Source organism: Elephas maximus, chromosome 7 (assembly GCF_024166365.1).
Source record: "Elephas maximus indicus isolate mEleMax1 chromosome 7, mEleMax1 primary haplotype, whole genome shotgun sequence".
Taxonomy (NCBI): Eukaryota; Metazoa; Chordata; class Mammalia; order Proboscidea; family Elephantidae; genus Elephas; species Elephas maximus.
In genome coordinates this window covers 112,727,596-112,750,614 of record NC_064825.1, presented here as the reverse complement: position 1 = coordinate 112,750,614, position 23,019 = coordinate 112,727,596, and the positions used below count along the sequence as shown (strand labels likewise).

The 23,019-nt window shown below is 38.1% G+C and overlaps 1 protein-coding gene across 1 annotated transcript in view; it reads left to right on the top strand.

The window, feature by feature from the left end:
• The window catches only part of LOC126080397 (olfactory receptor 140-like), a 28,343-nt gene extending 5,705 nt beyond the window's left edge, over positions 1-22,638 (top strand). The window contains exon 2 of the mRNA XM_049891622.1: positions 21,669-22,638. Within this exon, the coding sequence (XP_049747579.1) occupies positions 21,669-22,638 (970 nt within the window). The remainder of the gene's footprint in view (positions 1-21,668) is intronic.
• Positions 22,639-23,019: the final 381 nt, after the last annotated feature.

Genomic DNA, 23,019 nt, shown 5'->3' with positions numbered 1-23,019 from the left:
ATTGACTCCATGTCAATGGGTTTTTCTTTTTTTTATTACTCCCTACTAAAGAAGGAGTCCTGGTGCTGCAACATTTAAGCACTAGGCTGCTAATCGATAGGTTGGTGGTTGGAACCCATTCACTGGCTCTGCAGGGGAAAGACCTGTCTCAATCCGCTTCTGTAAAGATTACAGCCTAGCTTAGGAGCAATGAGTTTGCGACAATTGTGGAGGAAAAACTCACAAAAAGAGGAGGAGAATGGTTGCACAACTCAAAGAATATAACAAAAGTAACTGAATTGTACATGTAGAAATTGTTGAATCAGTGTATATTCCGCAGAGTATATTATCAACAAAACAAAATAAAATAAACTGCTGAAAAAAGAAGATGGAAGGAAAACAGTCATTGTACTAAAAGAATTGGTGAAGTTCAACCATTTCAGCAGATAGCATATAATCAAGAACTGATGGTACTGAAGCAAAAAATCTAAGCTGTGCTGAAGGCATTGGTGAAAAACAAGCCTCCAGGAATTGATTGAATACCGGTTGAGACGTATTAACAAATGGATGCAACCCTGGAAATTCTTCTCAACTTCAGTCTTTTCTCCATTTATCATGATGTTGCTTATTGGTCCACGTGTGAGGATTTTTGTTTTCTTTATGTTGAGGTGTAATCCATACGGAAACCCTGGTGGCGTAGTGGTTAAGTGCTATGGCTGCTGACCAAGAGGTCAGCAGTTCGAATCCACCAGGTGCTCCTTGGAAACTCTATCGGGCAGTTCTACCCTGTCCTATAGGGTCGCTATGAGTCAGAATCGACTTTAAGGCAGTGGGTTTGTTTGTTTGTGTGGGTAATCCATACTGAAAGCTGTGGCCTTTGATCTTCATCAGTAAGTTCTTCAAGTCCTCTTCACTTTCAGCAAGCAAGGTTGTGTAATCTGCATAATGTAGGTTGGTTTCTGGTTATAATATAGAGCTCATAAAATGAAATAAACGATATATAATGTTAAATTCAGTATTTTGAAGGACATTGTGGAGCAAGCCTTCTTATTTCAGCAGATCATGTCACAGATGTAGCCGCTCACATATAGAACCCAGCTTTAATTCCAAAGTGTCATCATGGAGAGTGAAGCAAAAAACATGGGAAAATTATTGTGGGAGAAGGTTTCAAGGACCCATTTTCTAAAGAACTCTTGTGTGCAAGGCTCTATGGAGGAAACATTGTTGAGTAGGGCATCAAATTTTGGCCTAGAGTTTCTGTTCTTCTCAAATTTATTATTGACCCTTTGGTTTGCAGGCTCTGACACCGAGTTCAACATCTTCAAAAGAAAACATGAAGAATGGGGACATTGTGGCTGAGTTTGTCCTCCCTATACTCACTCAGTACCCTGAAGATGGAAAAAGTTTCATTTGTCACATTCTTACCCATCTACATTGTGAAGGTAGTGGTCAATCTGCTTATCGTGGTGACAATCATAGCCAGCCAATCCCTGGGTTTCCCCAAGTGTTTTTTTTTTTTTTCTCGCCTATTTCTCATTTACATAGACTGTGTATTCTACTTCTATTGCTCCCAAAATGATCGTAGACATGCTGTACTAGAAAAAAAAAGTTCATTTCCTTCCATGCTTACATGTCACAAGGCTTTATAGATCATTTATTTGCCAGTGCTGAAGTTATTCTTCTGGTGGTGATGGCGTATGACTAATATGTGTCCATCTATAAACCTCTTCATTATTTGGTGGATATGTGTTCTCATGCTGATGACAGCCTGGATTGGAGGCTTTCTACACTCTGGTTCAATTCTGTTTATTTATCAGCCCCCTTTCTGTGGCCCCAAAGTCACTGACACCTTTGTGTGTGATATGTATTCCTTATTGAAACTTGCTTGCATGAACAGGTGTTTCTGTGATAGCCAACGGAGAGGCAATTTTCACTGTGATAATCTTCATCCTACTAGTCTTCTATGGGGCCATCTCACACTCCTTGCAAATTAATTGTTTGGAAGGGAGACAACTGTGCATCTCATATGGCTGTGGTCATTTTATTCTTTATTTTCTGTATCTTCCTGTATGCAAGGCCCACATCTCCTTTCCCACGGATATATCCATGACTGTGGTTTTAGCTTTCATAACCCCTATGTTAAAAAATTTAATCTATCTGCACCCTGAGAAACTCAGAAAAGAAAAATGCCGTGAGGAAACTTTGGAGTAAAAAAGTAACCTTAGTTGGAAGAGGGCTATAGCCCTCATTCAGAACATGATATTCATTATTTCACAGAGCCAAGGAATGCTTTCACTATCAGTGATCCCAGTCTTTTTTTTTTTTTTTTAATCATTTTTGTAGGATTCTTTAGACTATTTATTTTTAAACTTATATATAAAATATTCTTTATAGGAGGCGGGGCCAAGATGGCTGACTAGGTAGAAGCTACCTCGGATCCGTCTTGCAACAAAGACTTGGAAAAACAAGTGAATCAATCACATACATGACAATCTACAAACCCTGACCATCAAACACAGATCTAAAGAGTTGACCTGAGTGACAGAGACTGAGAGTGAACAACCACGGGGAAGCAGTGACTGTTTTCGGAGCCTGGAGCCAGCGTCCCAGTCAGGAAACTTTGGCGCAGGGCTTTGGACTGGGCTCAGGGGAGCTGAGCACAGCATCCTGAGATGGCACAAACACGAGTTGCAGCCCTAGACCCCAGAAGTGACTTAGGGGGAAGCCTAGCCAGTGCACGCAGGCAGCGCAGCAATGTGGCTGACAGGAGGAGAAGTCACTGGGAGGCAGTGACAGGTTTTGGAGCCTGGAGTGCACAGTGTCCTAGCCGGGGAATCTTGGCGCTGGGCTTTGGACTGCGAGCGGGGGAACTAACCACGGCTTCTAAGACAGGGGAAGCATGGGAAGTGGGCCTGACCCTTGGGGTCAATCTCTACCCAGCCAGCACACACAGTCGAAGCGCCCCTCGGGAATATCAGATAAAACAGTCATCCCAAGCAAGATAAGTAACTTTTTCTATATTCTGGGGTGCTACTCTCTCCTATTTATTGAACCCTCCCCTCCCCTTCCCAGGCAGCTTCATTAACATTGGAATTTCCGGAGCCAGAGAGTGAAGTGCTCTGCGTTTTTTTTTTTCTTTTTTGTTCTTTTCCTAACCCAATCTCCTGGCCTGAGAGAAGCAGCTACAAAAAAACCCAGGGACCAAAAATCCTTCCCTAATTGGACGAAAAATACAGAACCAGCTCCAGCCAAACATGTGTGATCCATAGTCCTGGGCTTTCATTCTACACAGAACAAGGTAGCTATTATAAAACAAAGGCAATTCTGATAGGGATCTGACTGCAATTGTTTTAGCAGATTATTGGAAAGACAAGTTTCCCGGGTCTGATATCTCTGTGTATTCAACAGAGCCCTCACTGACCCACAACAGGGAACTGAGGGCTAAAGCTCCCCCCAGACCAACTAGCCTCCTGCCTTAGGGGTCTAAGGAGGGTGACACCTATCAATCTGTAGAGGTACTTGCATTGGGGGCCTAAGGTACAGTTGCAGAGCCCACCCACCAAAGTGCTTTAAGAATAGAGACACATCTACCTCACTGGAACTTGGGAGGAGTCTGTCAGCATCCTGCCCCCCCCCGAGTGTGAACCCCTGCTGCTACTACAATCTGGTGCACACAACTATCACCACTACTTCTCTAGGTGGATAGGTGACAGTCTGCACCACACACTTGATGACCCCAAATCAGATTCTACTCAAGAAGAGGGAATGGACTCTTAGGCTTATATATCTGGTAACAGCCCAAACCAGCTGGTAATATGACATAAGTGATTCAAGGGCTACAACAATCAAGACAGTGCAATCTAGTAGCCCATCTAGGTATATTGAAAGAAAACAAAACAAGATAAGACTCAGTGAGCAAATATAAAATAAATCACTACAATATCTTATAGATGGCTCAGGACAGCAGTTGGTATAAAATCACATAAAGAAGGAGACCATGATTGCTTCTACAACTCCCCAAATTAAAGAATCAAAATCTTTCTCAAATGAAGATACAGTCCTGGAATTGACAGATGCAAAATATAAAAAACTAATTTACAGAATGCTTCAAGACATCCAGAATGACATCAGACAGGAAATAAGGCAATCTACAGAAAAAGCCAAGGAGCACACTGATAAAGCAGTGGAAGAAATCAAAAAGATTATTCAAGAACATAGTGGAAAAATTAATAAGCTGCAAGAATCCATAGAGAAACAACATTCAGAAATCCAAAAGATTAACATTAAAATTACAGAATTAGACAACACAATAGGAAGTCAGAGGAGCAGACTCTAGCAATTGGAATGCAGGGTGGGGGATCTGGAGGAGAAGGGAATTGACACCAATATAGCTGAAAAAAAATCAGATAAAAGAATTAAAAAAAATGAAGAAAGCATAAGAATCATGTGAGACTCAATCAAGAAGAATAACTTGTGTGTGATTGGAGTCCCAGAACAGGGAGGGAGGACAGAAAACACAGAGAGAATACTTGAAGATATGTTGACAGAAAACTTCCCTGACATCATGAAAGACGAAAGGATACCTATCCAAGATGCTCATCGAACCCCATATAAGATTGATCCAAAAAGAAAATCATCAAGACATATTATCATCAAATTTGCCAAAATCAAAGATAAAGGGAAAATTTGAAAAGCAGCCAGGGATAAAAGAAAGGTCTCCTACAAAGAAGAATCAATAAGAATAAGTACAGATGACTCAGCAGAAACTATGCAGTCAAGAAGGCAATTGGATGACATATACAGAGCTCTGAAAGAGAAACACTGCCAGCCAAGGATCATATTTCCAGCAAAACTCTCTCTCAAATATAAAGGTGAAATTAAAATATTTACAGATAAACACAAGCTTAGAGAATTTCTAAAAAACAAACCAAAGCTGCAAGAAATACTAAAGGAAATTGTGTGGTCAGAAAACCAATAATATCAGATACCAGCACATCGCAAGGTCACAGAACACAACATCCTGATATCAACTCAAATGGGCAAAACACAAAAACAAATTAAGATTAATTTTAAAAAGAAAAAAGTGCTCAAAACAGGGAATCATTGAAATCAATATGTAAAAGATCACAATAATCAAAAAGAGGGACTAAATACAGGAGGCATAGAACTGCCATATGCAGAGGGAAAAAAGGCAATATAGGACAATACAAGTTAGGTTTTTACTCAGAAAAATAGGGATAAATATTAAGGTAACCACAAAGAGGTATAACAACTCCATAACTCAAAATAAAAACCAAGAAAAACTTAACAACTCAGCAAACATAAAGTCAACTACTATGAAAATGAGAAACTCATAATTTACAAAGAAAAACATCTCAGCACAAAAAAGTAAGTGGAAAAATGAAATTGTCAACAACACACAAAAAGGAATCAAAATGACAGCACTAAACACACACTTATCTATAATTATGCTGAGTATAAATGGACTAAATGCACCAATAAAGAGACAGAGAGTCGCAGACTGGATAAAGAAACATGATCCATCTATATGCTGCCTACAAGAGACACACCTTAGACTTAGAGACACAAACAAACTAAAACTCAAAGGATGGAAAAAAAATATATCAAGCAAACAACAAGCAAAAAAGAGCAGGAGTAGCAATATTAATTACTGACAAAATAGACTTTAAAGTTAAATCCACCACAAAGGATAAAGAAGGACACTACATAATGATTAAAGGGACAGTTGACCAGGAAGATATAACCAAATTAAATATGCACCCAAAGACAGGGCTGAAAATACATAAAACAAACTTTAACAGAACTGAAAAGTGAGATAGACATCTCCACAATTATACTAGGAGACTTCAACACTCCACTTTCAGAGGACAGGACTTCCAGTAAGAAGCTCAATAGAGACACGAAAGACCTGATTGCTACACTCAACCAACTTGACCTCATTGACTTATACAGAACACTCCACACAACGGCTGCAAAGTATACTTTTTTTTCTAGTGCACATGGAACATTCTCTAGAATAGACCACATATTAGGTCATAAAACAAACCTTTGCAGAATCCAAAACATCAAAATATTACAAAGCGTCATCTCAGACCACAAGGCCATAAAAGTGGAAATCAATAACAGAAAAATCAGGGAAAAGAAATCAAATACTTGGAAACTGAACAATACCCTCCTGAAAAAAGACTGGGTTATAGAAGACATTAAGGAGGGAATAAAGAAATTCGTAGAATGCAATGAGAATGAAAACACTTCCTATCAAAACCTCTGGGACACAGCAAAAGCAGTGTTCAGAGGTCAATTTATATCAATAAATGTACACATACATAAAGAAGAAAGAGCCAAAATCAGAGAACTGTCCCTACAACTTGAAAAAATAGAAAGTGAGCAACAAAAGAATCCATCAGGCACCAGAGGAAAACAAATAATAAAAATTAGAGCTGACCTAAATGAATTAGAGAACAGAAAAACAATTGAAAGAATTAACAAAGCCAAAGCTGGTTCTTTGAAAAAATTAACAAAATTCTTAAACCACTGCTAGACTCACTACAGAAATACTGGAAAGGAAACAAATAACCCAAATAAGAAACGAGAAGGACCACATCACAACAGACCCAACTGAAATTAAAAGAATCATATCAGAATATTACGAAAAATTGTACTCTAACAAATTTGCAAACCTAGAAGAAATGGATGAATTCCTAGAAAAACACTACCTACCTAAACTAACACATTCAGAAGTAGAAAAACTAAATAGACCCATAAAAAAAAAAAGAGATTGCAAAGGTAATCAAAAAACTCCCAACAAAAAAAGCCCTGGCCCGGACCGTTTTACTGCAGAGTTCCACCAAACTTTCAGAGAAGAGTTAACACCACTACTACTAAAGGTATTTCAAAGCATAGAAAAGGATGGAATACTACCTAACTCATTCTATGAAGCCACCATATCCCTGTTACCAAAACCAGGTAAAGACACCACGAGAAAAGAAAATTACAGACCTATATCTCTCATGAATATAGATGTAAAAATCCTCAACAAAATTCTAGCCAATAGAATTCAACAACATATCAAAAAAATAATCCACCATGACCAAGTGGGATTTATACCAGGTACGCAAGGCTAGTTTAATACTAGAAAAACAATTAATGTAAGCCACCATATAAATAAAACAAAAGACAAAAACCACATGATCTTTTCAATTGATACAGAAAAGGCATTTGACAAAGTCCAACACCCATTCATGATAAAAACTCTCAGCAAAATAGGAGTTGAAGGAAAATTCCTCAACATAATAAAGGGCATCTATACATTTTTTTTTTTATGTATACAAAGCCAACACCAACATCATTCTAAATGGAGAGAGCCTGAAAGCATTTCCCTTGAGAACAGGAACCAGACAAGAATGCCCTTTATCACCGCTCTTATTCAACATTGTGCTAGAGGTCCTAGCCAGAGCAATTAGGCTAGACAAAGAAATAAAGGGCATCCGGATTGGCAAGGAAGAAGTATAATTATCTCTATTTGCAGATGACATGATCTTATACACAGAAAACCCTATGTAATCCTCCAGAAAACTACTGAAACTAATAGAAGAATTTGGCAGAGTCTCAGGTTGTAAGATAAACATACAAAAATCACTTGGATTCCTCTACATCAACAAAAAGAACATCGAAGAGGAAATCACCAAATCAATACCATTCACAGCAGCCCCCAAGAAGATAAAATACTTAGGAATAAACCTTACCAAGGATGTAAAAGACCTATACAAAGAAAACTACAAAGTGCTAGTGCAAGAAACTAGAAAGGACTTATATAAGTGGAAAAACATACCTTGCTCCTGGATAGGAAGACTTAACATAGTAAAAATGTCTATTCTACCAAAAGCCATCTATACATACAATGCACTTCCGATCCAAATTCCAATGACATTTTTTAATGTGATGGAGAAACAAATCACCAACTTCATATGGAAGGGACAGAAGCCCTGGATAAGTAAAGCATTATTAAAAAGAAGAAGAAAGTGGGAGGCCTCACTCTACCTGATTTTAGAACCTATTATTCAGCCACAGTAGTCAAAACAGCCTGGTACTGGTACAACAACAGGCACAAAGACCAATGGAACAGTATTGAGAACCCAGATATAAATCCATCCACATATGAGCAACTGATATTTGACAAAGGACCAGTGTCAGTTAATTGGGGAAAGATAGTCTTTTTAAGAAATGGTGCTGGCATAACTGGATATCCATTTGCAAAAAAATGAAACAGGACCCATACCTCACACCATGCACAAAAACTAACTCCAAGTGGATCAAAGACCTAAACATAAAGACTAAAACGATAAAGATCATGGAAGAAAAAATAGGGACAACGTTAGGAGCCCCAATACAAGGCAGAAACAGAATACAAAACATTACCAAAAATGGCAAAGAGAAACCAGATAACTGGGAGCTCCTAAAAATCAAACACCTATGCTCATCTAAAGACTTCACCAAAAGAGTAAAAAGACCACCTACAGATTGAGAAAGAATTTCAGCTACGACATCTCGACCAGCGCCTGATCTCTAAAATCTATATGATTCTGTCAAAACTCAACCACAAAAAGACAAACAACCCCAACAAAAAGTGGGCAAAGGAGATGAACACGCACTTCACTAGAGAAGATATTCAGGCAGCTAACAGATACATGAGAAAATGCTCTCGATCATTTGCCATTAGAGAAATGCAAATTAAAACTACGATGAGATTCCATCTCACTCCAACAAGGCTGGTGTTAATCCAAAAAAACACAAAATAATAAATGCTGGAGAGGCTGCGGAGAGATTGGAACTCTTATACACTGCTGGTGGGAATGTCAAATGGTACAACCACTTTGGAAATCTATCTGGCATTATCTTAAACAGTTAGAAATAGAACTACCATACAACCCAGAAATCCCACTGGTCGGAATATATCCTAGAGAAATAAGAGCCTTTACAGAAACAGATATATGCACACCCATGTTTATTGCAGCTCGCTTTACAATAGCAAAAAGCTGGAAGCAACCAAGGTGTCCATCAACAGATACATGGTAAAATAAATTGTCGTGTATTCACACAATGGAATACTATGCATCGATAAAGAACAGTGAGGAACCTGTGAAACATTTCATAACATGGAGGAACCTGGAAGGCATGCTGAGCAAAATTAGTCAGAGGCAAAAGGACAGATACTGTTTAAGACCACTATTATAAGATCTTGAGAAATAGTATAAACTGAGAAGAACACATACTTTTGTGGTTACGAGGCGGGGGAGGGAGGGAAGGTGGGAGAGGGTTATTTACTGATTAGTTAGTAGATAAGAACTACTTTAGGTGAAGGGAAGGACAATACTCAATACATGGAAGGTCAGCTCAACTGGACTGGACCAAAAGCAAAGGAGTTTCCGGGATAAACTAAATCCTTCAAAGGTCAGCGGCTCAAGGGCAGGGTTTTGGGGACTATGGCTTATGGGGACTTCTAAGTCAATTGGCAAAATAATTCTGTTATGAAAACATTCTGCATCCCACTTTGAAATGTGGCTTCTGGGGTCTTAAATGCTAACAAGCGGCCATCTAAGATGCATCAATTGGTCTCAACCCACCTGGATCAAAGGAGAATGAAGAACACCAAGGTCACACGATAACTATGAGCCCAAGAGACAGAAAGGATGACATGAACCAGACTTACACCATCCTGAGACCAGAAGAACTAGAATGTGCCCAGCCACAAGCGATGGCTGCCCTGACAGGGAGCACAACAGAGAACCCCTGAGGGAGCAGGAGATCAGTGGGATGCAGACCCCAAATTCTCATAAAAAGACCAGGCTTAATGGTCTGACTGAGACTAGAGGAATCCCGGCGGTCATGGTCCCCAAACCTTCTGTTGGCCCAGGGCAGGAACCATTCCCGAAGACAACTCATCAGCCATGGAAGGGACTGGACAATGGGTTGGAGAGAGATGCTGATGAAGAGTGAGCTACTTGTATCAGGTGGACACTTGAGACTGTGTTGACATCTCCTGTCTTGAGGGGAGATAGGAGGGTAGAGTGGGTTAGAAATCGGCAAAATCGTCACGAAAGGAGAGACCGGAAGGAGGAAGCAGGCTGACTCATTAGGGGGAGAATAAGTGGGAGTATGGAGTAAGGTGTATATAAGCTTATATGTGACAGACTGACTTGATTTGTAAACTTTCACGTAAAGCACAATAAAAATTATTAAAAAAAATATTCTTTATATAAGTAGAATTTGTTATACCCCTTAGAGACAAAGAAAATTTCATAGGTTTAAACCCCTATACATTGAATCATACTGTGTTAATTTTCCTTTGTGAACAACAATATTTGGTTTTATTTCAAATTCTTATTTGTGAAGCATGGTACCTTCCTGAAACATAAAAATGTGACCTAATCAAATATTTCTTTTAGTGCAAGGCAATGAGATTTTAAAATTAAAAATTAAGATTTTTAAAAAAGGTTATCTAACAAAAAAAAGTGACCTTGTCAAATTAATTAAATTTACATGGCATATAAGAAATGAACTTTGTTAACTTTGTACTGTGATGAAGCAAGGATAACCAAGTAGCATACAGTCGATTTTGTGAATTGTGACTGATTTTTGAACAGAAATGTAGTTCAATCCCATTTAGTATATCTAGTTAATCGACCTCCTCCAATAGTTGAAATACATGGTTAAAGTCATTCATATCGCAGATAATTCAAAAACAGTTGCAGTAGTACATCCACAGGGAAGTGCCGGAATTTCAAGGTGAATTCAGAAGAGGACATGAAACGAGGGATATCATCTCTGATGTCAGATGGATTTTGCCTAAAACAAAGAACACCAGAAGGGTGTTAACCAGTATTTTATTAAATGCCTATAGAAAGGCATTTGTGTGGATCATAACAAATTATGGAAAACATTGCAAAGAATGGGAATTGCACAACACTTAATTGTGCTCTTATGGAACCTGTAAAAAGACCCAGAGGAAGCTGTTTGAACAGGACAAGGGGATACGGTATGGTTTAAAATCAGGAAAGGTGTGCATCAGGGTTGTATCTTTCATCATGCTTATTCAATCTGTATGCTGAGCAAATAATCTGAGAGACTGGACTATATGAAGAAGAATGTGGTATCTGGATAGAGGGAAGATTCATCAATAATCTGCGATATGCAGATGATATAGCCCTGCTTGCTGAAACCCTGGTGGTTAAGTGCTACAGCTGCTAACCAAAACGTCAGCAGTTTGAATCCACCAGGTGCTCCTTGAAAACTCTATGGGGCAGTTCAGCTCTGTGCTATAAGGTTGCTATGAGTTGGAATTGACACAATGGCAATGGGTTTGGTTCTTGGTTTGGTTTTGCTGACAGCAAAGAGGACTTGAAGCACTTACTGATGAAAATCAAAGACTACACCCTTCAGTATGGATTGCATCTCTACATATAGAAAAGAAAAATTCTCACAACTGGACCTATAAGAAACATCATGATAAACAGAGATAAGATTGAAGTTGTCAAGGATTTCATTTTACTTGGATCCACAATCAACCCCCTTGGAAGCAGCAGTCAAGAAATAAAATGAAGTATTGCATTGGAAAAATCGGCTGCAAAAATCTCTTTAAAGTGTCGAAAGTAAAGATGTCCCTTTGCAGACTAATGAGTGCCTGACTCAAGCCGTGGTGTTTTCAATCACCTCATGTGCATGCAAAAGCTAGGCAACGAATAAGGAAGACTGAGGAAGAATCGATGTCTTTGAACTATGGTGTTGCTGAAAAATTTTGAAAGTACTATGAACTGCCGGAAGAATGAACAAGCCTGTCCTGGAAGAGGAACAGGCAGTTCTCTGGAAGGGAGAATGGCCAGACTTTGCTTCCCGTACTTTGAACATGTTTTCCAGGAGGGACCAGTTCCTAGAGAAGAACACTGTGCTTGGTAAGATAGAAGGTCAATGAAAGAGAGGAAGACACTGGATGAAATGGATTGACACAGTGGCTGCAACAATGAGCTCAAACATAGCAACAATTGTGGGGATGGTTAAGGACGGGGCAATGTTTACTTCTGCTGTACGCAGGGTCACTATGAGTTGGAACCTACTCAATGGCACCTAACAACAACAACATATCGCAGAGCAGAGTTTCAGGATCTGCCTACATTAAACTCTTTGAATACACTGTTTTTTTTCTTTTTGACACAATGTTATGGATTGAATTGTGCCATTTCCAAAATAGGTGTTCAAAGTCTAACCCCTGCACTTGCATATATGATCCTGTTTAGAAATAGCAGTTTCATTTTGTTATGCTAATGAGGCTATACCAGTATAGGGTGGATCTTAAACCTAATCTTGTCTGAGTTATTAAAAGACCAGAAAATACACAGACACCCAAACCATGTGAGGATTGTTTAAAAGCCAAAAATGTCAAGGAACCAAGGAATGCACAGGGCTATTCACAAGCAAGGAATTGACACAGCCAGTACTTTATTTGGACATTTAGCTTCCAGAACAATGAGAAAATAAATTTCGTTTATTTAAGGCTACCTACTTTTGGTATTTGTGTCATAGCAAATAAAATAATACCAAACCCACTGTCCTCGAGTCGATTCTGACTTGTAGCCACCCTATAGGACAGAGTAGAACTGCCCATAGGGTTTCCAAGGAATGCCTGGTGAATTTGAACCACCAAGCTTTTAGTTAGCAGTCATAGCTCTTAACCACTATGTCACCAGCAGCACTAGATAATTAAGACACACAATAAATATTAAATATTCTTGGAGCAGATTATTTTGTTTTATGTGATGAATGCCTTTCTGATTCTCAGTAAAATGAACTATACATTCTTGTTGACTTAGGTGATAAATCACAGGTGTCTCTCTGTTTGTAATTGTTCTGTAGCAGTTTGGTGCAACGGATAAGTGCTTGGCTGCTAACCGAAATCTGACATTGTGAATCCAGCAAGTGGCTTCTCAGGAGAAGACCTGGGGATCTGCTTTCTTAAAAATTATAAAAAAAAAAAAAAGTGAATCCAGCAAGTGGCTTCTCAGGAGAAGACCTGGGGATCTGCTTTCTTAAAAATTATAGCCAAGAAAATTCTATGGGGCAGTTTTACAGTCATGTGGGTCACCATGACTCGAAAATCAACTTGATGGCACCCAATAACAACAATTCTATATTACAAAAATCATTTGTTTAAGGCTTTGACCTTAGATGTTTCCCTCTTGGTAAGTGTACCCATAACATACATACTAAGGCATTAAAATTAGTGTGTGTGTGTGTTTTGTCCCCCTTAATCATTTTCTGAATTTATAATTGGATTCTATTATGGCACTTAGAGCTATTAATACCTCCATTTATTGAGCAAATATGGAATAAATGCCAATCATGTACTTACATTTATTCTTCAGCAAAGGAAATAAAAACTTCTCTAGATCTTTTAATAACAAATGAATCCGGTGCGTGAAATTAAAAACTTACATAATCATTGGAGGGGTTGGAGGAGCTGACTTTTAGATTTGTGGATTCGAAAAGAAAGTCCACTGCCACTACTTCTCAAAGTACTTCCCTGTTCAGAGTTTAAAAAGATAATTTACTTCAAAAGTTTTAAAGCTTTACTTTTTCACATTTACCTCTTTAATCCATATAGAGCTTGAATTTTAAGGTAGTGATTGAAGTGGAAATATGGATAAGGATAACTAGATTTTTCCAGCACCATTTATTGAATAACCATTTCATTTCCTACTACACCGAAATATCATCATTTTTATAGATAAAATATCTCTAGATCCATTGTTCTGTTTCTTGAATTTCTATTTTCTTCAATTTGTCTATCCATGAGCCAAAACTATAGTGTTTAAATTACTGTATTGTTTCAGATAGACCCTATAGTTCTGTAACAAATTGCTCCAATATTTAGTTGCTGAAAACAACAACAATCACTTTATTTCCAGATGGTTTCTCTAGGTCATGAATACAGTTCATGGTTTCTCATGAGGCTAAAATCAGAGGTGATTGGGGATGAGGTCATCTAACAGTTTTCTTTATCATATATCTGGTACCTGGTCTTGAAAGTCTTGAACAGTGATGGCTGAAATAACTGGCACTGTTTGGGCATCTCCCTCTATTTCTATGTGGTCTGTCTACATAGTCTCTCAAGCATGGTCTCTCAAGCATGGAGACTTTTACATGGTGAATCAGAGCTCTAAAAGTGTGTGTGTCAAGAGATTGAGCAAGGTAGAAGTGCAATGTCTTTTTTTACCTAACCTTGGAAAAACCTTGAAGCCACATAGAATCACTTCTGTCGTATTCTATTTGTCCAGAGTCATAAATTTCCTTCCATTTTCAAGTAGAAAGGGCATGGACTCTACCACTTAAGGAGGAAATGTCAACATTCTGAAAGAGCATATATAACAGGCTATAATGTGGTGGAAATATGCCAAAATCTCCCCTTTGGCCGCAACAATACGCATGCCCCCCACAAGAAAAACATACTCACTGTCCCCTTTCCCAAGGTCCCTCTCTCAACACTCATCCAATTACAGTATCAGGTTTTGACTTAAGGTTCAAGATCTTATCAACTAAATTACATCCAAGTGGGGATGAGGCTCGTGAGGTGTGGTTCCTTGGACACAACTCTTTTAGTACTGTTCGGTCTGAAGACCTATGAACTATAAATACATTATCTGTGCTCCTCCCCCACCCCAGTGTAAAATGCTCTGACAGGTATGGAATAACTTCTTTATACACTTATGTTCAAAAAGGGGAAACATGAGAGGTGCGCAGCAGTGATGTTCCATAGAAATTTTGACAATCTATTTAGAAACATGTTATTTCCAGATTCTTGGTTATCTGTCCAGGACTTCTGGTAGTGATTTTTCCATGCATCTTGCCCCTAAATACCTTTGGTATTTTGATTCTGCTTTCTGAATTATCCATTCTTGCCTATAATATACAGCTTGTGTTTGTAGGTTACCACACATACTTGAAAGATACGGGGGAGATTATTCTCACATTCCCATTTAACTTATTTGGCTTGGAAAAAGATGGAGAGACAGACTTAATAAGTGCGGAAAATGGAAGCTTAAAAATTCCAAATCATTTATCTTTACATTTTGTGATTTGTCTTCATACGATAAATCCTATAGAATAAATTCAAAGCTATATTTGGTTATTATATCTCAACATCTTCATTTCCCAAAAAGCAGGTCTCTCTTGGAAACAACATGGGTAATTGTCTTAGTTATCTAGTGCTGCTGTAACAGAAATACCACAGGCGAATGGCTCTAACAAACAGAAGTTTATTTTCTCAGTCTATTAGGCTAGAAGTCCAAATGAAGGTGTCAGCTTTTTCTCTCTGTCAGTTCTGTAAAAAGGTCTTTATCATCAATCCTCTGCTGGACTCAGTGCAGGGATCCCAGGCCCAAACACTCACTCTTTTCCTGGCACTACTTTCTTAGTGGTATGAGGTCCCTCTGTCTCTCTGTCCCCTTCTTTCTTTTATATCTTAAAAGAGATTGGCTTAAGAAAAGCTTAATCTTGTATTTGAGTCCTGCCTCATTAGCACAACTGCCACTAATCCCATCTCATTAACATCACAACACATAGGAAATTCAGATTACAAAATGGTGGACAATCACACAAGACTGGAAATCATGGCTTAGCCAAGTTGACACATATTTTGGGAGGGCACAATTCAATCCATTACAGTAATCGAAGCAACTATATAGATCAATTAGGCAAACAAAACAGTAACCTTTATTTGAATTATTCTGTAGAAAGTGAGACTATCAGCTATTCCACGTAGGGAAAAGATAAACAGGCTGAGACTCAGGAAACCTGAGCTCTTATCCTTAATCTACCACCACCTAAATGTGTAATTTTGTTAATGTCTTTTTTTTCTCTTAATCTGTTTCCTCCTTTTCAAAATGAAAAAAAATCTGTCTACCTATCTGCCAACTGAATAACCTATCAACCAGTCCGTCCGTCCGTCCGTTATCTATCTACTTATTTATTTATAGGTCACATTCTGGTCTCAGTGTGCTTAAATTCTCAGAAAGTTTTCATTGGAATGTAATATGAATAGGTTATTACTCTGCTCAGTAGGAAACATGGTCCAACTCTTTTCAGAGACTTCTTATTTTGGAGAACTCTTAAATTAGAGAACATAATGGAATCCAAACAGAATAAGCTGGCTTTTAGTTCTACTGCTTAGCAGTTATACCGCACTGGGCAAGTGAAATGAGACATTCTGAGCCTTAGATTTCCCATCTATGAATTAGGAAAAGTATACTGACTTGGTTGTTTGAGTTTAAAAGTGAAAATGACTTCCAAATACTAAGTGCAAAAAAATCAAAATCAAACCTGTTGCCATCATCTTGATTCCACTTCATGGTGACCCCATGAGTTACAGAGTAGAACTGCTGCATAGGGGTTTCTTGGCTGTAGTCCTTACAGAAGGAGGTCACCAGGCCTATATTCTATGGAGCTGTTGGGTGGGTTCAAGCCACCAACCTTTAGGTTAGTAGTCTAATGAAAACGATTTGTACCACCCAGACACCTAAACCAAAAAAACCAAACCCAGTGCCTTCAAGTCGATTCTGACTCCCAGGGACCTACTTACTTTTAATAACAAATTTAAGGTGGGTTAGAAATAATATTTGGATGGGGTAGCAATGTGTTATTAACTGACATAAAACAAACAAACAAAAAATAAGTATTTATCCATTGCCTTCGAGCTGATGTTGACTCATAAAGACCCTACAGGACAGAGTAGATCTGATCCAAAGGGTTTCCAAGGAGTGCCTGGTGTATTTGAATGGCCAACCTTTTTGTTAACAGCTGTAGCTCTTAACCACTGTACCACCACAGCCCCAAACAAGTATATAAGTAGTTCTAAATTCTTGTTCCAAATTCTCCTGAGAGGGATGTTGGGAAATCTCAGAGGAAGTACAGAGTCTGGCATAGTTCAAATCCCTAAGTGTTTTTTGAATCCAATTTTATGCCTCCATGAGTTAGGGTGAGAGTCTTCTTAAAGGCTTTGTTGCTAGATGAATATTAAAGAAGGGTCATGCTAACTACCTAGGTAAGGTTTTAAATGGCAGATAACACGGGGTCAAGGTCGAGAACAAGACTTCAGGCCAGATACTTGAATTAGATCTTCTGACCTGCTCCTCACTAACTATACGTCCTGAGGTAAATGGCTAACTCCCTCTTTTTCTCAATTTTCCTATATGTAAAATAGAAGGAATAACCTTCCTACGGGTTTTTTTTATATGTGAAATAGAAGGAATAACCTTCCTACTGTATATAACCCAGTGCCATCGAGTACTACTGTATATAGTCCTTTTAAAAAAATATTAAATGAGGTAATTTACGTGAAGTGCTTTGCACAGTGCCTAGCATAAGAAGTAATCAATTAATATTAGTTTTTGATCATTGCCTATAATAATAATGTTTAACCTTTACATAGAACTTTATAATTTATGAAACATTTTTGTATCTCCTATGGGGAAATTAGGCTTAATTTCTTTAGTTCTTCGTTTTCTCAGGACTCACGCTGAGATCACAAAAGTGGAGGTAGAGGTAAGAAAGAGATACGAAAAGGGAACGGAGACCAGTGGGCACTAGAGATCTTTTGGGGGTGGGCAATGCTGAGCAATAAGGTAGAAAACAGTGGGATTGAAGGGGAGGACATCAGTGAGTGAGAACCCTCGTAAGTAAATCTATATATAGGTGTCAGAAAATTAGATTTGACATTCACATTAAAACACTAATCATATGACGAATTCTGCCTCTACCTACTCAATGCCAAAATTAACCCCTAATTCTGGTGGTAGGGGTGGTGATGTGCATGTGTGGGTGTGTGCGTGTGTGCATGTGTATGTGAAATATCTTATAAACACTATGATAAAGAATAATAATAGTAAAAAAAAGATTCATGGCGGTGGTTAAAAACGTTGCAGATGAATGAGAGAAAAATGTGTCCTCATCTGTTTTTATAAGTATTTGTTTTGGGGTGGCACAGATACAGCCTCATAGAAAGTACACTATAAATTTAATAGTCACAGTCATATGTTATGGACTTCACAGGCAGTAAACATACCCTACTCTTAAAAATTTCAATAAAAGTAGTTGATATTGATTGTGCACCTACTTTGGCCCAATTGCAGAACTAGTAGCCTTGTCATTCTCACAGCCATACTTCAAGCTAATTGACCACATTTGACAGAAAATAGTTGACAGGTTCAGAGGTTAAACACATTTTACAGAATTACCTTTGTTAGCTCTATTTCGGTGTAAGACTAGGGTTACCAACCACTGACTAACATCAGAAAACTTCCTTACCTTCTTCTTATCTTAGTTATTTTATCTACTAAATAAGGATAATAATAGTGTATGACTCAATATTGATACAAGGATTAAATGTGCCTGGCATTTCAAAGGCACCCAAGTAAACGTTAGCCGTGTAAATCATGGCACCTGTACGTGAGGTTGTCTCAATAAAGGGCAACAGTGCCTTTCATGGAGTGAAGTCCAAAACTTTGGAATAATTTTTACTCTTCTTTTTTTCTGACACCCCACATCAAGTCCATCAGCAGATACTACTGCAGCTACCTTCATCATACATCTCTCTCCACTAAGCCCGTCCTGGTGCAAATCACCATCACGTTTCTGCTGAATGGTTACAATATCCTCCTAACTAATCATCTCCCTGCTTCTACCATTGCCCCTCCATAGTCTATTCCCCGCTCAGTAGCCAGAACAATCAATTCTAAGATTCAGTCAGACCATGCCATTTTGCTGTGCAAAACCTTTCAAAGGCTTTGTTTTTCACTTAGAATAAATTCATACCCCTTAAAATGATCCTACAAAGCCCTATCAGACCTGCCACTTATCAGTCCTTGTTCATTGCTCTCCAGCTACACTGATCTCCTTTAGACAATGATGCCAACCACATTCCCTCCTCAGAGTGTTTTCACTTAGTGATTTTTTTGTCTGGAATGTTCTTTCCTTAGATGTCTTCTTGCATCTTTCTTCACTTCTTTCTAGTCTAGTTCACATATTCCCTTCTCAATGAAGCCTTCTGCGACTACCTTATAGAAAATAACACCCTACCCCCAGATTCCAAATATCCATTACCCTACTTAATTTTCCCCATAGCAGATATTATGATCTGAAATACTATCTACTTTCTGTTTTATTTGCTTACTTTCTGTCTTCCCTTACTAGAATGTAAGCTACATCAGTGTAGAGGCTTTATCTGTTTGTTCACTGCTATCTTTCAACTTTCTAGAGTATTGGGCACATAGTAGATGATTCATAAATATTTGGTAAATGACTTATTAAATGGAGCTTAAAGCTATATTTCATTAGGTAATCCTTCTCCCCAGACTCTACAGGTTTTATTTTCATTAATAAGAATATTCATTTTGTCTAATTTTGTATGGATGTTCGGCAGACTGATAAAATGTTCCTTAATATTATATCTTGTTTCTGTTTGACTTCAAAATCTCAAAAAGAGATTTTATAAATTGATTAAAACTGTCCCCCCCTCTCCGCACTAAAATAAAACAGAAAAACTCATGATGCAATAACACACAGAGAAAGAGAATCTGGATTTTTTGAGTTTTTCAGCTTACTTTCTAAAGTAATTCTAATATACAAAGACAAATACTTTTCCGAAAAAGATAAAATCATGGCTCTCATACAAATTTAAAATGAACACATGGCAAAGTGTTTATTTAACACATTAATTAATGAATGAACCAGGAATATGTTGTAATCCATTTAAAGGAGAATCCAGTGTAGCACATTTGTTCAGTCAGGGATGTGTAATGAATTTACAAATAGATGCAAAACTGACTTTATCCACAATGATTGAGGGAAATCAATTGCACTTCCATCAGACAACATTTTCAGTGTTAAGGACAAGAATTATTTGTGTTATCAGTTTTCAATAACTCGAAGAGTTATAAAATATCTCAAAGACACTGAAAGGCATAATCCTCATAGAATCATGTATCCCCAAGGGGAGTGCTATAGATAACACATAGCTTTCATTGAAGATCGCCAGTAATCTTTTTATATTTCAAAGTCTTTCACAGTTTTTTTCTCACAGAAGCTAAATTTCTTTAGCAGCTATACATCAAAAGAAGTAGAAATTATTTTGAAATAACATAAAATTATATAAAGGGAAAACTATTTTTCCATTTATTTTTATTATTTACAAAGGAAAAGTGCAAACTTTCTATATCCATTGGAGTCTTCACAAGAAACATACTCAAAATGGCAGATTAAAAAAATTAAAGAAGATTATTTATTGATGTATGAAAAAGTTTAAGGGGAATTAATTAGGGATGATGATAAAGCATTCCAGGCCTAGCTACCAGTAGGAAACCATTGCCACAATTATGGCTGAGGGAATGAGTAGAATGAATGATTACAAAAGGAAATATGAAAGTAGGAGACGCCTACCCAACAAGACCTGTGACCCTAGTTTAAGGTACCCTGTTACTGATAAACCATGGGAGGGACCCAGGAGAATAAACCCTGACATTCTTTTCTTCCCACCCTGTCCTCTAACATTCATCTAGTACTTCCTGTTGACCAGAGAAGAAGGAGGCCTGGTTGAGGAACACCATGGAAGCCCACCATGGAAGAGAAGAGTGAGAATAGACCTGAAGGGCTGAGAGGAGTATATCTTGCTCACTTTCCAACACTTTATTAAATTATTTTCCTAGGTAAGATGGTGAGCATTCCTATTTTGGAAAACAGAGAACATGGGAGAAATAAGTAAATTGTCTTCCAACTTAAATTTGTACAATTAATGTTTATTGACCTTCACTCTGGTTCAAACATTAAAGTAGATCTGGGAATAAAGAGGTGGAGAAGGCAGATACAGCTTTCCTTCTCTGTGGCTTATTTAAACAGTTTTTGAATGGAAGAGTGAGGTGATTCAGTCTTAATCTGTATATCAACAGTTAAAACAAGAACCAAGAGTTGGTTAGAAGCCATAGCTCTTAACCACTGCCCCACCAGGGCCCTTCATATAAAAACCTTTTTTTTCCTTCATATACAGGTATATATATACTTATATATGTGTATGTTTCTATGTGTATGTGTTGTTGCCTTTGTCGTGTGCTGTGGGGTTGATTTTTACTCATAGTGACTTTCTATTACACAGTAGAACTGCCCCATAGGGTTTCCTAGGCTGAAATCTTTATGAAAGCAGATGGCCAGGTCTTTTCTCCCACAGAGGGACTCATAGGTCTGAACTGCCAATCTTTTTGGTTAGCAGCTGAGTGCTTAACTGTCGTGGCACCAGGGCTCCACACCCACACATAGATGAGTTCCCTAACATTTCCTGCTGGCTGAGAAGGAGTTGGGTTTATTACATGATGAGCTCCCTGTGCCTGAATATCCTCCAGCAAATGCCCAGTGACCACTTGTCACAAGATGTTGTAGATGGCATTCCAGCACCAACAGAAAAAGCTGGATTAGACAGCCTCAATGGTTCTAATCTTTTTGTAAAATAGAAATTGCATATTTTTTTCTCTTTTTTTATACCGTAAAGGAAAAGAGTTTGTATTTTTAAAATGTTTTGTTCTTATTTGCAAACCCAAAATCTCATCACCCTGCTATTAAAAATGTTGTCTTTACAGGATAATCCCAATTTGTGTGTCCATCATCAGCCCTGAAGTGAAAGAAAACAGGATGAATGTGACCGATTTAATTCTAATAGGACTTACACAGAATCCTCAGATGCAGAGAATTCTAATCGCTGTGTTGTTTATCACCTACATTGTCACTGTTACAGGAAACCTGCTCATTGTGGTCACCATAATCTGCAGTCAGACATTGAAATCCCCAATGTATTTCTTCCTGGCCTTCTTATCTTTGATAGATGCCTGCTACTCCTCTTCCATAATCCCTAAAATGCTAGTTGACTTGCTCTCTGAGACAAAAACCATCTCCTTCAATGGCTGCATGACACAGATCTTTACTGAACATTTCTTAGGTGGTTCTGAGGTTGCCCTCCTTGTGGTCATGGCCTATGACCGTTATGTGGCCATCTGTAGACCTCTGCACTATGTGACCATCATGAACCACCATGTATGCTGCCTTTTAGTGGGGGTATCTTGGACAGTGGGTTTTTTCCACTCTATTGGACAGATTCTTGTCACTTTCTGGCTCCCATTCTGTGGCCCCAACATCATGGATCACTTCATGTGTGATGTCTTTCCTCTGATACAACTTGCCTGCACAGACACTTTCCTTGTTGGTCTCTTAGTTGCTACCAATGTTGGGGTAATCTGTGGAATATCATTTTTAATGTTGTCGATATCCTATGTCGTCATCCCATATTCCTTGAGGACTCAGAGCTCTGCAGGGAGGAAAAAGGCCCTCTCTACCTGTGGTTCCCACATCACTGTTGTTGTCTTGTTCTTTGTGCCCTGTATTTTTATATATATGCGACCTGTAGCCACCTTCTCCATGGATAAATCCATAACTGTATTCTATACTCTTGTCACTCCCATGTTAAATCCCATTATCTACACAGTAAGGAATGCAGAAGTAAAAAATGCCATCAAAATATTATTGAAAAGAAATGTAATTTCAGATAATAAATGACCCAATATGAAGATTTTATTTCTATCATAATCTTTACATTTTTGTTTTATGTTACATACATATATGTGTAAAAATGTATATGTTTGTGCATGTATATATATATATATATATATATATATATATATATGTAGCTCTTTCTCACATATATCACTTAACTTCCATAGAACCTTTACGCAAGAATGGCATGGAGGTGGTGTCTGACCTCCTCTATCTTCACAAGGAGGAAGAAGAATCAAAATTAGCAACCCAAGCCTGATTCCTTGCAGAAGTCAGATATGCCTCCTCTCTCCACCATCTTTACTAATTCTGACACCAGCTGCCCTTCCTATGGCAGTCTCTACTTCTCTGCTGGGTTCAATAATTCATTGCAATGACCACACA